This window comes from Anabrus simplex, chromosome 8, assembly GCF_040414725.1.
Source record: "Anabrus simplex isolate iqAnaSimp1 chromosome 8, ASM4041472v1, whole genome shotgun sequence".
Taxonomy (NCBI): domain Eukaryota; kingdom Metazoa; phylum Arthropoda; class Insecta; order Orthoptera; family Tettigoniidae; genus Anabrus; species Anabrus simplex.
The window spans coordinates 37593808-37607848 of NC_090272.1; the positions used below are offsets into that span (position 1 = coordinate 37593808).

General features: G+C 38.6%; 1 protein-coding gene across 1 annotated transcript in view; it reads left to right on the top strand.

The window, feature by feature from the left end:
- LOC136879285 (ankyrin repeat and MYND domain-containing protein 1) overlaps nucleotides 1–14041 on the top strand; it is a 299890-nt gene that overhangs the window by 158263 nt on the left and 127586 nt on the right. The window contains exon 10 of the mRNA XM_068228945.1: nucleotides 7924–8122. Coding sequence (XP_068085046.1) covers nucleotides 7924–8122 — 199 coding nt within the window. The remainder of the gene's footprint in view (nucleotides 1–7923; nucleotides 8123–14041) is intronic.

A 14041-nucleotide genomic window follows, 5' to 3' on the forward strand; every position in this document is an offset into this window, starting at 1 on the left:
CCAGCTCCTGCTATGGCCTTGGCTCACAAACTAGGGGAAAAGGAAGTGAATGTGCATGTGTCTCCTGTTCATCATAGACTTCTGCTGGCTGTAAGGTAAGCCCACAGACCTGTAAAGGAACACCTACTAACAGGAAAAATGTGAAGCAAACATCTCTTGCGCACACGTAATCTTCAGAATTGGTCAATGGGACACTGGAAGAATGTTCTTTTCTCTGAGGAGAGTCACTTTGAAGTACAGAGGCAAAGGGTTGGAAATGTATGCTGAGCTAAGAATGAGCCAACAACTTCAGTACATTTGTAATAGACCGTGAATATCCCCATGGACTTAATGTTTGTGGGTGTTTGATGTATGAAGGACTGAGACCCTTAGTACCAGCTGATGGGATGACGAATATTGACTAGAAAATCCAAATACTGTGATGGACAGTTGTTGGTAAGCTAAAGAAGAGGTTTCTGGATGTTGATGGGATTTTTCAGTAATATTTACTTCATACATTTTTATCTCACTACTAACATTTCACAAGTGTGATTTTAATTTCACATTAATGTAATTTCAAAAGTACTCCTTTAACAGAATAACCCAAATTATATGTTTCTTTCTAAAATACTTAATTGTAAAAATATAAATGCTACAAATGTTCCAGTCGAAATGCTAAGTTACTGATTTCAAAATGATAAAAATCACCACCCCTAGAGATACTAGTTCTAGACCAAATTGGCATGTAACTCGCATGGAAAATAAGCTTGAACAAGTGAAAATGAAAATTGAGGTTTTGTTAAATGTAAGCAGTGGTCAAGTCAAAAGTGATGACACTACTGTAGCTCTAGGATTAATTTGCGTTTAATCATCCAACTCATGTGAAAATATTTTGCATGATGATAAGATTGGATGAATAGTGTATGCAAACTGAGGTTGTGTACAGAAGGATCCAGAAAAATTTAGACACTCTTTGATAGTCAATATTAATGGAACAAAATTCTTGCATGGGGTTAGGTTATTTTATGTGTTCAAAATGACCCCCATTAGCAGCCAAACAACATTGATGCTGCTGAACTGCTGACTGAACTACGGCTGTCAGTGTTGCCGGTGTGACAGCAGCACAGGATGCCTTAATTGTTTCTCATATGTTCAGTGTAGCTGGCTTCTGTTGATAAACTTACTTTCTCAAGGTTCCCATTGGTAGAAATCAAGAGATGTAAGGTCTGGAGACAGTGGTGGGTACTCAGCTGCTCCTCTTCGAACTATCCATCATCCAGGTAGATTTTTCATCCAAGTAGGCTCTGACATCTCTGTGGTAGTGAGGCAGAGTGCCATCTTGTTGTAGGTAAAATCTTTCGTTTCCAAACACCTCTCAGATGGCCAGTAAAATCGATGTTTGCAGCTTATGAAGATACACCTCACCAGTCATGGTACCTTCAAAGAAGAATGGGCCCATCACCACACCTCACGTTAACACCGGGTAGATTAACATGTTTATCCATGTGAATGTGAGGATTTTCAGGAGTCCAGTACACGCAGTGTGGTGGTTGTTTACAGTACCTTTCAATTTGAATTGCACCTCGTCAGACCAGATAACCATCCCTGCAAACCTTCATCCTCGCAAAACATGCCTTCAAACCACTCACAGTACTCCATCCTTCTAACCAGGTCGTCCTCGTTCATAGCGTGCAGCGATCTTGGATTGTACACTTTCCACTTTCCAGCCTTCAGAATCCGTCGTACAGCTGATCAGCTTACCCTACTTTCACATGCACCCTGATTCACAGATTTTTTTTAGGTGGCCTAGTAAAATGTTGCAACAAAGGAGAGCTGAAAGCTGGACTTGATGTTTATCGTTAGCCAGTCCTTTTCTTATGCACATCCTGAACAGTACCGTCTCTTCAGATTTATTCCGAATGTGATAAATTGTTGTACGTGTTGGTGGCTGAGTTCCGTACTTATTATGCCATTGTCGTTGTACTTCCATCATATTTCTCTACTTCCAGTACCATTTTTATATGGCCTTGCCTTTCTCAAACGACAATCTTACTTAATTCATTGCTGCACAGTCATCTGCTGGAAAACGCGTGCCAAGATTGTTGCGCCATTCACATAACCTTCATCATCTGTTGAAAAAGCAATGGACTACGCTACCGTGCAAGAATTGTAACGATATGTCATTTTATTCCAAGATATTAACAATCAAAGTGTGTCTACATTTTTCTGGATCCCTCTGTATTTGTAATGCTTTAACAAAAACTAGGCTATTCCAATGCGTTTTCCATGATTCTTTTGTTTACCTTGACTCCCAGGTTATTTGAGATAGGGTATAACTTTAAACTCTACCGTAAGTTCAAAGAGCTTATACATAAAGTATAATTTAAGACTTCGAGCGGAATACCGAGGCATAGGAGCACAAAGAAGCACTGACAGGGAGTGCAGTGCCCACAGTGGCAAGCGGATGTAACCGTTCCGAAGAAACATGCATCATGATGCCTATAGAAACTAAGCAAACTGAACTCAACAGCTATATACATGCTCAGGACAAATAAACAAACTAGTAAATGAAACTAAACTCACCGCTGAATGAGTCTGGTAAGATTGTAAATATATTCATTTTCTTGCATTATCTGCTGATGAATGTGGAATACCTGTTTCCTGATCTATTCTCCGAAGCAACTTATGTGAGCTGACTTGGAGTCTTGCCTGTATATCGTCTAACCCAGAGGTACTCACGCTGGACATTCCATCCTGCAGGCGCCCAGCAGTGTAAGTGGGCGGACTGGCAGGCGATGACTGTATACTATTCAACCAGAGTGACGTTGTGGTGGCTATGTCACAAGCCGTGGAAGTTGGGCGAAGTTCTCCAAGTCATTCTCGATCACTACGGTGATACACGAGTTTGAAATGGAAGCAGAAAATAATGAAAGATAGCGGGCAGAAATCTGCATCATTTTCAATTTACTTTGTATGAAATAACTTATTTACGTTCATTGTATTTTATGTATTTTGATCGCATACAGTAAAGAGTTAGGCCTACTTCCTCAAATATTTTTATAATGTACGTAATGAATTACAATTTTCACTATTACATTTTAAGGAGTGCTTTAGAAATATTTTTTTATATAATACAGAGTTACGGTGGATAAGCTGTGGCTTGCAGTTGTTTGGGTTTAAATTATCTGACAAACTCACCAACAATCCAATCATGCGTACTGTGAATAACATCAGTTAAGTTATTTATTTGAAAACATACTGTATATTTATCTGGTATATATATTTACATTGTTGTTGTACTTTAATCTTGGATAGTAAATATCTATGTCCTCACTCGTGATCAAACTCCCTCTCGCCATTTAGAGACCAGCTATTATCACCGGACTCCTGTTAAATTTTAAATACGATTTTCAGAAATTCATTGAACAGAGAAAGTCTCACAACACTACAACACTGTGCAAAATCAAGCAGTAAACTTGTTGAATTATTTTTTTTTTTTGCTAGGGGCTTTACGTCGCACCGACACAGATATGTCTTATGGCGATGATGGGATAGGAAAGGCCTAGGAGTTGGAAGGAAGTGGCCGTGGCCTTAATTAAGGTACAGCCCCAGCATTTGCCTGGTGTGAAAATGGGAAACCACGGAAAACCATTTTCAGGGATGCCGATAGTGGGATTCGAACCTACTATCTCCCGGATGCAAGCTCACAGCCGCGCGCCTCTACGTGCACGGCCAACTCGCCCGGTTTGAATTATGTAATTATATTACTTTATGCTTAATGAACAACAGGAATTTTACTTTTTTTTAAAATGGAATTGTAAGTTGTAGCTTGTACACTTAAATTGGTTTTCTTTGAGTGAATTAATATAAGAAATGCTCTGTCTCTTCCCTGCAAAGTGTGTTCGCTCTCTCACTTGACTGTGACGCATGCTTCTTACGTAAGCTGCCCGCATTTACATCACGCCAGCCCAGCTGCACTGGGCTATCCTCAACGGGCACCCAGTTGAGCACCTCCGTTCAAACCTCTCCTGTGTGGGAGCTGTTTTCTTTCACTGTTTTTTTCTTATTAGGTATGGAACCAGTACTATGCCACTTGTGAACAAGTTGTTGCATGTAACGTTTTTATGGTACTGTAGAACCGGGAAACTGTCAATGGAATTTTTGAAAGTACATTTTAACTGGCTTCTTCTTCTTCTTCTTCTTCTTCTTCTTCTTCTTCTTCTTCTTCTTCTTCTTCTTCTTCTTCTTCTTCTTCTTCTTCTTCTTCTTCTTCTTCTTCTTCTTCTTCTTCTTCTGCAAACAACACTGCACTGTAGTGTACTTAACCATTGCAATAATAACCTCACAACACACCTTAAAAGTCCAATAGTTAAAAGCGAACAGCTGCAGCAGCTGTCAAGACTTCTTATCACACCAACCTTCACAGAAGCCATATGTCGCTCCCTTGGGAATTCCTGCAGCCTGTGAGCAGAAGAGCAAAGTCTTAAATTTTACACCCTTTATAAGAGGGCCTGGAAGCCAGACTCCATCTTGTCACTTCATTTATTAAACTACTATTTACAGTTATTTACATGTTCACTTGAGTTTGAATTTCCCAACTGTCACATTTTTTCTTCACTCTCTCTGTCAGTGTGTGTCATGTCAAACTCTTGTTCTCCATTTTGCATTGTTAGTCCACAGTAGTTCACTCCACCACTAACAAGCCACCACTTAGCCATCTGACATACTCACATTTGTTATACACTCATGAATGACTCCCCACATTCTTGCAGTTGTGCTCTTTATGCAGGCCCATGAAGGATTCTTGTAGTTTCCATTTCTAGATCATTCTGAACCCCTTCTACGTAATATATGATAGCAGGAAGGGAGAGGGTAAAACCAAATACAGTATTGACAATACGTGACACTTGCAGATTTAGCCTTGTTAAAATGGGAGACAATTCGATGGTGGCGCTCCTAGTGACTTGACCTGAAAATTAGCGCTAAATTCAAATAGCAATGAAAATGCATATATGAAAATGGATAAATAAATTACGTCTAGAAAGAAAGTATTATTGAGATATTAACTTCGAAGTTGCTAAAGCAATTCTGGATAAATGAACGAATTATTTAAAAGGTTATTTAAAGACTGAAATTAGACATATAAACAAGATATGAAATGGACTGCTGTGAAATGGCTTGATCTTTCATTTATGCATTTTTTTGCTTTAGCATTCCTGCCTGAACTTTTACGGTTAGATTTGTCTTTTTTTCTCATTTAAAAAACATTGTATCATCACATTAAGACACTTGTCAATAAAAATATCGGCACATTCCTTACACACATGATGCAATGAATTAACATTTAAAAGCTGGACAATTTTCTTCTTAACATAAAGCCTACTAACAGAAAGAAAATCTATAAAATCCCGGCTTTAATCTGAGAAGAGGGATAAAAGAAAGAAAAATATGAAAATGTTGTCGATAGTGATGCTTTGAGGAATATTTACATACAATTAGAGTAAAAATGTAACATACCCTTGGCTGTATAGTCGAGGATTTCTAAAGTAGCTGGCCTGGAAATGATCTGAACAGATCTTATAATTTTTATATAAGCGTAACATCCCTTCTTTCTTGTACACCTTATCGAAATCACTTCTGTGACATTTCAAAACCTACAGATCACACCTACAACAACACATTGGTATTGAAGGTTAACTGCTGCACTGTGCAATAAAATATGCGTATTATATTTTAAGCCAGGTAAAATGTGGGTCAAGCAGGTAAGAAAATTGTGAAGTACTATAAAAATCTCTTCGTCACTGGAAGAATATATATATATACAAACACAATATTACTTACATTTTCTTGTCACGAGGGAAGCGAAAGAAATACCGCGCATTCTTCTCTACTTCATAGACACTGCAGCAAAACACAGCACATACCTTTCTCCTCATGTTGAGAGGAGATATCAAGGAATGACACACGCAACTATTTAATTATGTCAACTCACTGAAAACGCATAAATAACACCAAAAACTTCACACACAAATACACGTGCTCTTATGACAGAATCAGTAGTTCTCAGGTCTACCCGCTAGAGAGAGCTCTAATAGCTATCCCTCGATATCTCGCTGAGTGTCGCGTATCGCCTCTATTGTATTTGGTAAAACCCGGTGCTGGCACATAGCCTACTCCTATCGAATAACACCTGGGGGTCTGCTCAAGGCTTAACGTATCCATCACCATGAACAGCATCATATGCCCTCACTCCACATGAACACCGCGGTCAGGTTAGGAATTGAATCCAGGCTTTTGACACACAATGTATACCATCACCTCTCCTGCACTGCCGGCCAACATTCTGATGGTGACATTTTTTGACCAACAGGACTCAACCGACTAACCATGGCGCCTGACCATATAGACTTGATAGCTTAGCAATCATGGCCACCAGGCAGGCAAACTAACTTCATAACGTATTTACAATAAATATAAATTTGAACTTTATCTAGCTAGTGGCTTTACGTAACACCTACACAGACAGGTCTTATGGCGGTGATGGGATAGGAAAGGCCTAGGAGTGGGAAGGAAGTGGCCGTGGCCTTAATTAAGGTACAGCCCTAGCATTTGCCTGGTGTGAAAATGGGAAACCACGGAAAACCATATTCAGGGCTGCCGACAGTGAGATTCAAACCCACTATCTCCTGGATGCAAGCTCACAGCAGCACGCCTCTAAGCGCATAGCCAACTCGCCCGAACAGGGCTGATGATGACATAAATATGTGTCGAAGACTGGTTCCAAATTAAACATATTGTGACATAAATTTGTGCAACTGTTTGTATTGAATAGGTGGAACTTCTCTTTAACATTGTGATTCTCAGTTCAATATGGACCAGTTATGAAGTTTTTATCTTGAAATAATAAGTTGGCAATGCGGTTAGGGGTGCACAGCTGTGAGCTTGCATCCAGGAGATAGTGGGTTGGAATCCCACTGTCAGCAGCCCTGAAGATGGTTTTCCGTGGTTTCCCATTTTCACACCAGGCAAATGCTGGGGCTGTACCTTAAATAAGGCCATGGCCGCTTCCTTCCCACTCCTACCCCATCATCGCCATAAGACCTGTGTTTGTCAGTGCGACGTAAAGCCATGAGCAAAAAAAAAAAAATCTTATCTATGAAATATCACAACTTTCATTTTCTTCAACCAGAGAAATATTTTAGATGTAATTTAGATGCTATTTTCATTGTGTAAAGACTTCAAATATTATCATCAAATAGTAGGCAATATTATTTAAACCACAGTTAAATAAATAGAACAATTGACACAAAATGCATAATATTAATTTTCATGAACATCAACAATATTTTCAGGGTGAGAAATTCCAGATTCCTCAATCATGCTGTTGACCATACAGAAAGTTTTTGTCAGTTGCATGAGTAACTGTGGTGTCTTGTTTAGGGTATTAATTTCTTTCATTTATTTACTTTTTGATGGTTGCATAGAGCTTACTCACCACCTAGTCATCACCTTGAAATGGTCTCCAATGTGCTTGTTATTGCACTGCAATTTGATCTCAAGGCATGTGTTTCCCTCACGCCAAAACTTCAACCTTTGTTGATTTGAGAAAGCACTAGAGCCTTCTCCACTGCTGAACGAGGAAGAGAATGAGCTGTTCCTAGAAAACCTGTCCCCTGCAGCAGTCAGGTAACCCTGAGTTTCTTTATGTTAACCTACCATCACTAACAATAATCTCTACCCAATTGGTCATCCTAGTCAGATTACCTAAATAAAGGCTTCTCTACAGATTAACAGCTGCTCAACCACATCACCCTCTCTATATAACATTCCCACATGATCTGAACTAAGGCTGTGTGTGTTTCTGGTATCTTGTGGTTTATTTATATGTTGAGAACTCTTCTAGCTTACAGGTAGTGACTTATATTAATTTTATTCTTTGTTTAGGAAAAATTCCAAAACTGTCTGAAACACCGGCCATTCAGAGACATCCAGAATTCATTTTCAACTTAGATCCTATTCCACATCCTGAAGACAAAAAGGGAAGAAAGAAGTCTAGAGTATCACAGAAGAATAAGAAGAATAAGGCTAAGGCTAAAGAAGAGGAAGCCAAGAGACTATTAGAGGAGGAGGAAATGAAAGAGAGGTTGGTCTCTGTAAGTTCTTGGCGAACAATACTCATATACTGCTAAATACATTAAGTTATCTACCGTATTTACCCGAATAATCCCCGCCGTCGAATAATGCCTGCACCCTCCTTTTAGGAAGGTTCATTTTGAAAAATATGATTTGAACTAAAATTCCTTCCATCAAAAGAAATGAAATGGCATATGGCTTTTAGTGCCGGGAGCGTCCAAGGACGTGTTCGGCTCGCCAGGTGCAGGTCTTTTGATTTGACGTCCATAGGCGACCTGCGTGTCATGATGGGGATAAAATGATAATGAAGACGACACATACACCCAGCCCGCGTGCCAGCGAAATTAGCCAATGATGGTTAAAATTCCTGACCCTGCCGGGAATCGAACCCGGGACCCCTGTGACCAAAGGCCAGCATGCTAACCATTTAGCCATGAAGCCGGACTCCATTGAAAGAGTAACGTAGGCATAAACAAATATTTCGCATCACTCTGCGAGGTCCACGTGGTGTTTACACAAATATCACTGCTATGAAATATATTTTCCATGAAAATGAGCAAGTAGGCTTACTTATGTGACAGGTATTTAATTAATCTGAATGTGCAATATGCTCGATTCCCTGTAGATGGGAAGATTCGTTGTCTCTTGCATCACTAGAGTAGAGGAAATTATTTGCGTGTGTATGATGAATCCAGGAAGAGCAAAAAGACAAGTATTGTGTCGACAGGTGAGGGAAATAGTACTTAGAGAGTATCTGTGTTTTGTAAGCATGCAGCAGCAGGCGTTCCATGGCGGGGAAGGTGAGAAACGCGATGTTGTCATGCCTTAAAAGACAGCTCTCACGTGTGGTATCAGCCTGTGAACAGTACAGAGGATAAAACAAGCTACGGAAATAAAAATAATGCAGTTTTCAGGTTACCAGGGAAGAACCCTAAAGGAAGAAGCCAGTGATGGACCTCGATGATTTCAATAAAAAAGTTCTGCGTACAACAATATTTGATATGTATAAATATCCTACGGCATTGAAACTGGCCCGTCCATTTACCTTCCTTAATATCTCGAAAAATTTCCCTCAACACTTTCTTGGGGTTTCATGTTAAAAATTAATTTGGACTTTCAGGAAACTTTTAAGCCCACGAAAAATATAGGTCATCGCTTTGGAATTCAATATTTAACTGAATGAAAAAATGTTTACACTTTCGTGCTGTTATGAGTAGCCAAATTGGCATCACCGTACTTCATACTTCTGTCTCTCTCTGCGCAGTCGAAGATAGGAAATAGCCTTACAAGTTCGTCACACTCCACGTCTAAAACACTTCTCACACGTGGTCTCTTTCTACTGGACAGTAACACAACCGGTTGTGGATAATTCTTTTTGTGTAATTTAAACACTTGAAATAGACACACCGGCGAAATCTGATCTTAATTTTGCGATACAGTAAAACCTCGATAATTCAAAGTCTTTGTAATACAGAAATCGGACTTCCAATTACATGATTTCGAATTAACAGCCATCTTGTAATTCAGAAATGCCAATCCTTGCCAGTTTTTGCGGATTCTGCTTTTCCGCATACTGCCTGCTACGTGACATTGTGGCGTTCCTTAAAACGCTGAATACAAAAGATTTATGATTTCACTCTATTTTCAACTATGAAACACATTACAGACACACCGAAGTGAGTGAAACTGCGGAAAGCTACCCCTGCACGTTCCGGAAGACGCGTTCTATCATGTCATGGAGAAATTTTGAATGTAAATTACTCTGTACAATATGGTACTATTTAAAAAATTGTAAAATCAGTTTAGAATTAAAAGTCTGAATTGTTTTACATTTAAATATGACATGTGGGGACAGTTTTCTTCCATCTACAGTTGCACAAAGCATAACTGTACACTCAGCATTGAAAACTAGGTGAGCCAGGAGCGTGTTGGCAACCTTGACGCAAATAAAACCTGCACCCCAATTTCGTGTGTCAAATTTATTTTTTAATATGTGGGGATTATTCGCGTAAATACGGTATTAGAAAAATCATGTAGTTAATTTACAAAACAGAAATTGGACTTCATTCCTCTTAGCTTTTCGTATACCCATATCACCAACATCACCTGTGTAACCCACATTTCTTAGGGTTGGTGTTCTTTATGGCCTCTCTTCTCTCATATCTATTCTTTGCCAGACTTCGTGGACTCCTGTATGGTCCTTGGTCTAATGTGTCATCTCCTTTTGTTTTCAGACTATCTGTTGTTATAGGTATTTCATACGAGTGCAGATCACTTCAGCAGAGTGCTTCCCAGAATACTTCCTCACCCTCCGTTTGTTGTCAGTACTAATATAATAATAATTAAAACATGTATAAATAAACAGTATTAAGTTAATGGCAATTGGAGAATAGCTTCAAATAACACAATTTATAAGAAAATCAAACCAGTATTGAGCACAATTAGAAAGTAGTGCATCTCATTCTTTGGACATCTTATTAGAACAGCAGAACTAGAATTAGTAGAAAAGTAATAGGAAAATAATGGAATATCAATACCAGGATTAAATGGATCACAAAAATTAACAATGAATTAACAATGAACAATAACCAATCTCATGAACAAAACAGACAAAATTAAGATTCTCAGTGACACATGTGAGACTACAAACCAAAATTATTAAAGGGAAAAACTTACAGTGTTTTCAACTGAAGAAAGGATGTTGGCATCTGAGAGGATGAAGAAATATTGGAAGCATAGGAAAACTCAATTTTCTTTGTATAATTGACCGGAGTGGTCCTATGCTGGCCATAAAATGTTTCTTTCTTTTCTTTTTCTTTTCTAGCCTAAAAAAGTAAAAAAAAGCTCTGTTGCTTCTTAGGACAAATGCTATGCTGCAGTTTCATATTTTGACAAGACAAGCATAAAAAAGAAGTTGCAGCAGTACTTTTTTCTTAGTAACCTGATGCTCAAGATGTTAACACTCATGTGTTGGTGGCAGAATAATGAATATATATCAACAAACAGTGCAAATGTTCGAGTACCAACCGAACCAAACACAGTGAAAAAAATTCTGTCCTGAAAATGAACATAAACTCAAAACAACCATAATGTATCTCAGAATATCAACATTGAACTGACAGTAGCTAAAATTGTTGACAGCAATACCGGTGGCTCTAGGATAAGACTGATGTACGAGTGTCTTCACCAGCTGTGTACATGTATCGTCATTGGCCATCAGTGAGCTTATGTTAATATTAGTCTGCAGGACAAAAGGAGTTAGAGCCAATTTTTATTTTTAAAACTCCTATTTAAAATATCATAAATAACATTATCCTTTTTATTTAACAATTTACAGAGATGTTATGTTTCTAAATTCTCATCACTACAAAGAATGAAAATGAAAACCTACAACCTGTTTTCCAGTCAATGACCAGGTCAGGGATGGAATGATGAAGCCCCACCTTGCAGCAAGGATAAGAATTGTACTGGCTGCCGAAGCCTGTCGCGCTCCTCTGGGGCAATGATTAAGGACTGACAGATGAAATGATATAGAGAGTGTTGCTGGAATGAAAGATGACAGGAAAAACCGGAATACCCAGAGAAAAATGTGCCCCACCTCCGCTTTGTCCAGCACAAATCTCACATGAAGTGACCGGGATTTGAACCACGGAACCCAGCGGTGAGAGGCCGATGCACTGCCGTCTGAGCTGCGGAAGTTCCTCTTATCACTACAAAGAGATATTTTCTAATTGCAAGCTTGAAATAAATAGCCATCTTTTATAATTCTTACTTGAATAATAAACAGAGCTGCAACTGAGCACCATTGTTCCTGAGGCGTGCCGGCACATGACGCATGCGCTCGTTGTGACGCACACGCGAACTACTAGTGTCTACAACAAAACGGCCCTTACTTAAAATCACACATTGTACATTGTGACCTTATTTGGCTCAGTCAACTTCAGACCATTCTGAGATGTTATCACTGCCAACATTCTCCCAGCCTGAGATATGTTGCAAAATAGCAGACAGTATACCTGGTGAGCATTCCTCTAGACTAATGTCAAGAGGGCCTGTAACTTTTCTTCCCATATTTTGGAATGGTGATCTGCTTGGGATGTAAAAGAACTAGAATTGAGATGAGGAAAAACGTTAAAACACAAAAGGACAATCTGCCATCGTGGCATAGATTAGCTCTGTCCTTGTCAGCTCCAGTTTTTCTACATCCCTCTCTTCTCAACACCCAAGAAGCTTGTTTCTGCTTCCCAGGATGGGTGTCAACAATCGCTGAGAGGCCACCTTGACAGATCTTCAGTCTTGATTTGGGACCTGTAGGATAAGAAGAAAGATGCATTTCTTTATTTATTTCTTTATTTATATATTAGTGACAAAGGGTCCTATGAGCCTAAGGCTTATGATAGGGACAGTACAGTACCTACTTTTGTTAAGGCGACACAATAATTACATTACAGATAGTATAGCTTTATCAGTAAAGTGACAAGTACATTTTTTGATAACTAAGAGATAGTTTTTTTTTTATTCTTAACCTGAAGTATATTCAGATATTGCATGGCAAAAAGATATTAAATATGGATATCATCATCATGAATTCCTTCCAGCGAGCCAGGTAAAATGTTTAAGAATGATGTGCCTCCATTTATTATGGTCCTGGTATGCTTCTTTTCTCTCTAAGGCATCCCATCTTTCTCCTGTCTTCTCTAGGTCTTCTCTTATCTGATCTAACCACCTTTCTCTTGGGCGTCCAATTGGTCTTCGTCCCGGGACAATCATTTCAAAATACTTCCTTGGTGCTCGTGTCACCTGGATCAACTTAACACTCAGCCTTTCTTCCATGGTCAGGTTGACCTGCAGCTCTCATCGTATCTGATCATTCCTAATTCTGTCCTTCCTTATTTTCTGTACAGCTGATCTAAGAAACTTCATTTCCATGTATTTATATAGAGGTTATATCTGTATAGGGGTAATATTCCTTCAGTTTTTCCTTAAAACATTTAACTGATTTAAAGTTCTTTATAACAGGATGCAGTACATTATATTTCCTGAACATTGACGATTCTATGCCTTTCACTCCATGCTATACTGAATTGGAGTGAGAGGGATATATTCTTAATGATCCTCTAGTTTCATAGCTATGAATTTCACTAAAATCAAATACAGTAGAGACAATACGTGACACTTACGGATTTCGCCTTGCTAAAATGGGAGACAATTTGACGGTGGCGCTCCTAGTGACTTGACCTGAACAAATCGCGCTAAATTCAAATATCAATGGAAATGAATATACGGAAATGGATAAATAAATTACGTCTAGAAAGAAAGTGGTATTGAGATATTAACTTCGAAGTTGCTAAAGCAATTCTGGATAAATGAATGAAGAATTATTTAAAAGGTTATTATTTAAAGACTGAAATTAGACACACAAACGAGATATGAAATGGGCTGCTGTGAAATGGCTTGATCTTTCATTTATGCATTACTTTTTTAGCTTTAGCATTCCTGCCCGAACTTTTACGGTTGGATTTGTCTTTTTTATTTAAAAAACATTGTATGATCACATTAAGACACTTGTCAATAAAATATCGGCACATTCCTTACACACATGATGCAATGAATTAACATTTAAAAGCTGGACAATTTTCCTCTTAACATGAAGCCTACTAATAGAAAGAAAATCTATAAAATTCCAGCTTTAATCTGAGAAGAGGGATTAAAGAAAGAAAAGTATGGAAATGTTGTCAATAGTGATGCTTTGAGGAATATTTACGTACCGGTACAATTAGAGTAAAAATGTAACATACCCTTGGATGTATAGTCGAGGATTTTTAAAGTCGCTGGCCCGGAAATGATCTGAACAGATCTTATAATTCTTATATAAGCGTAACGTCACTTCTTTCTTGTACACCTTATCCAAATCACTTATGTGACATTT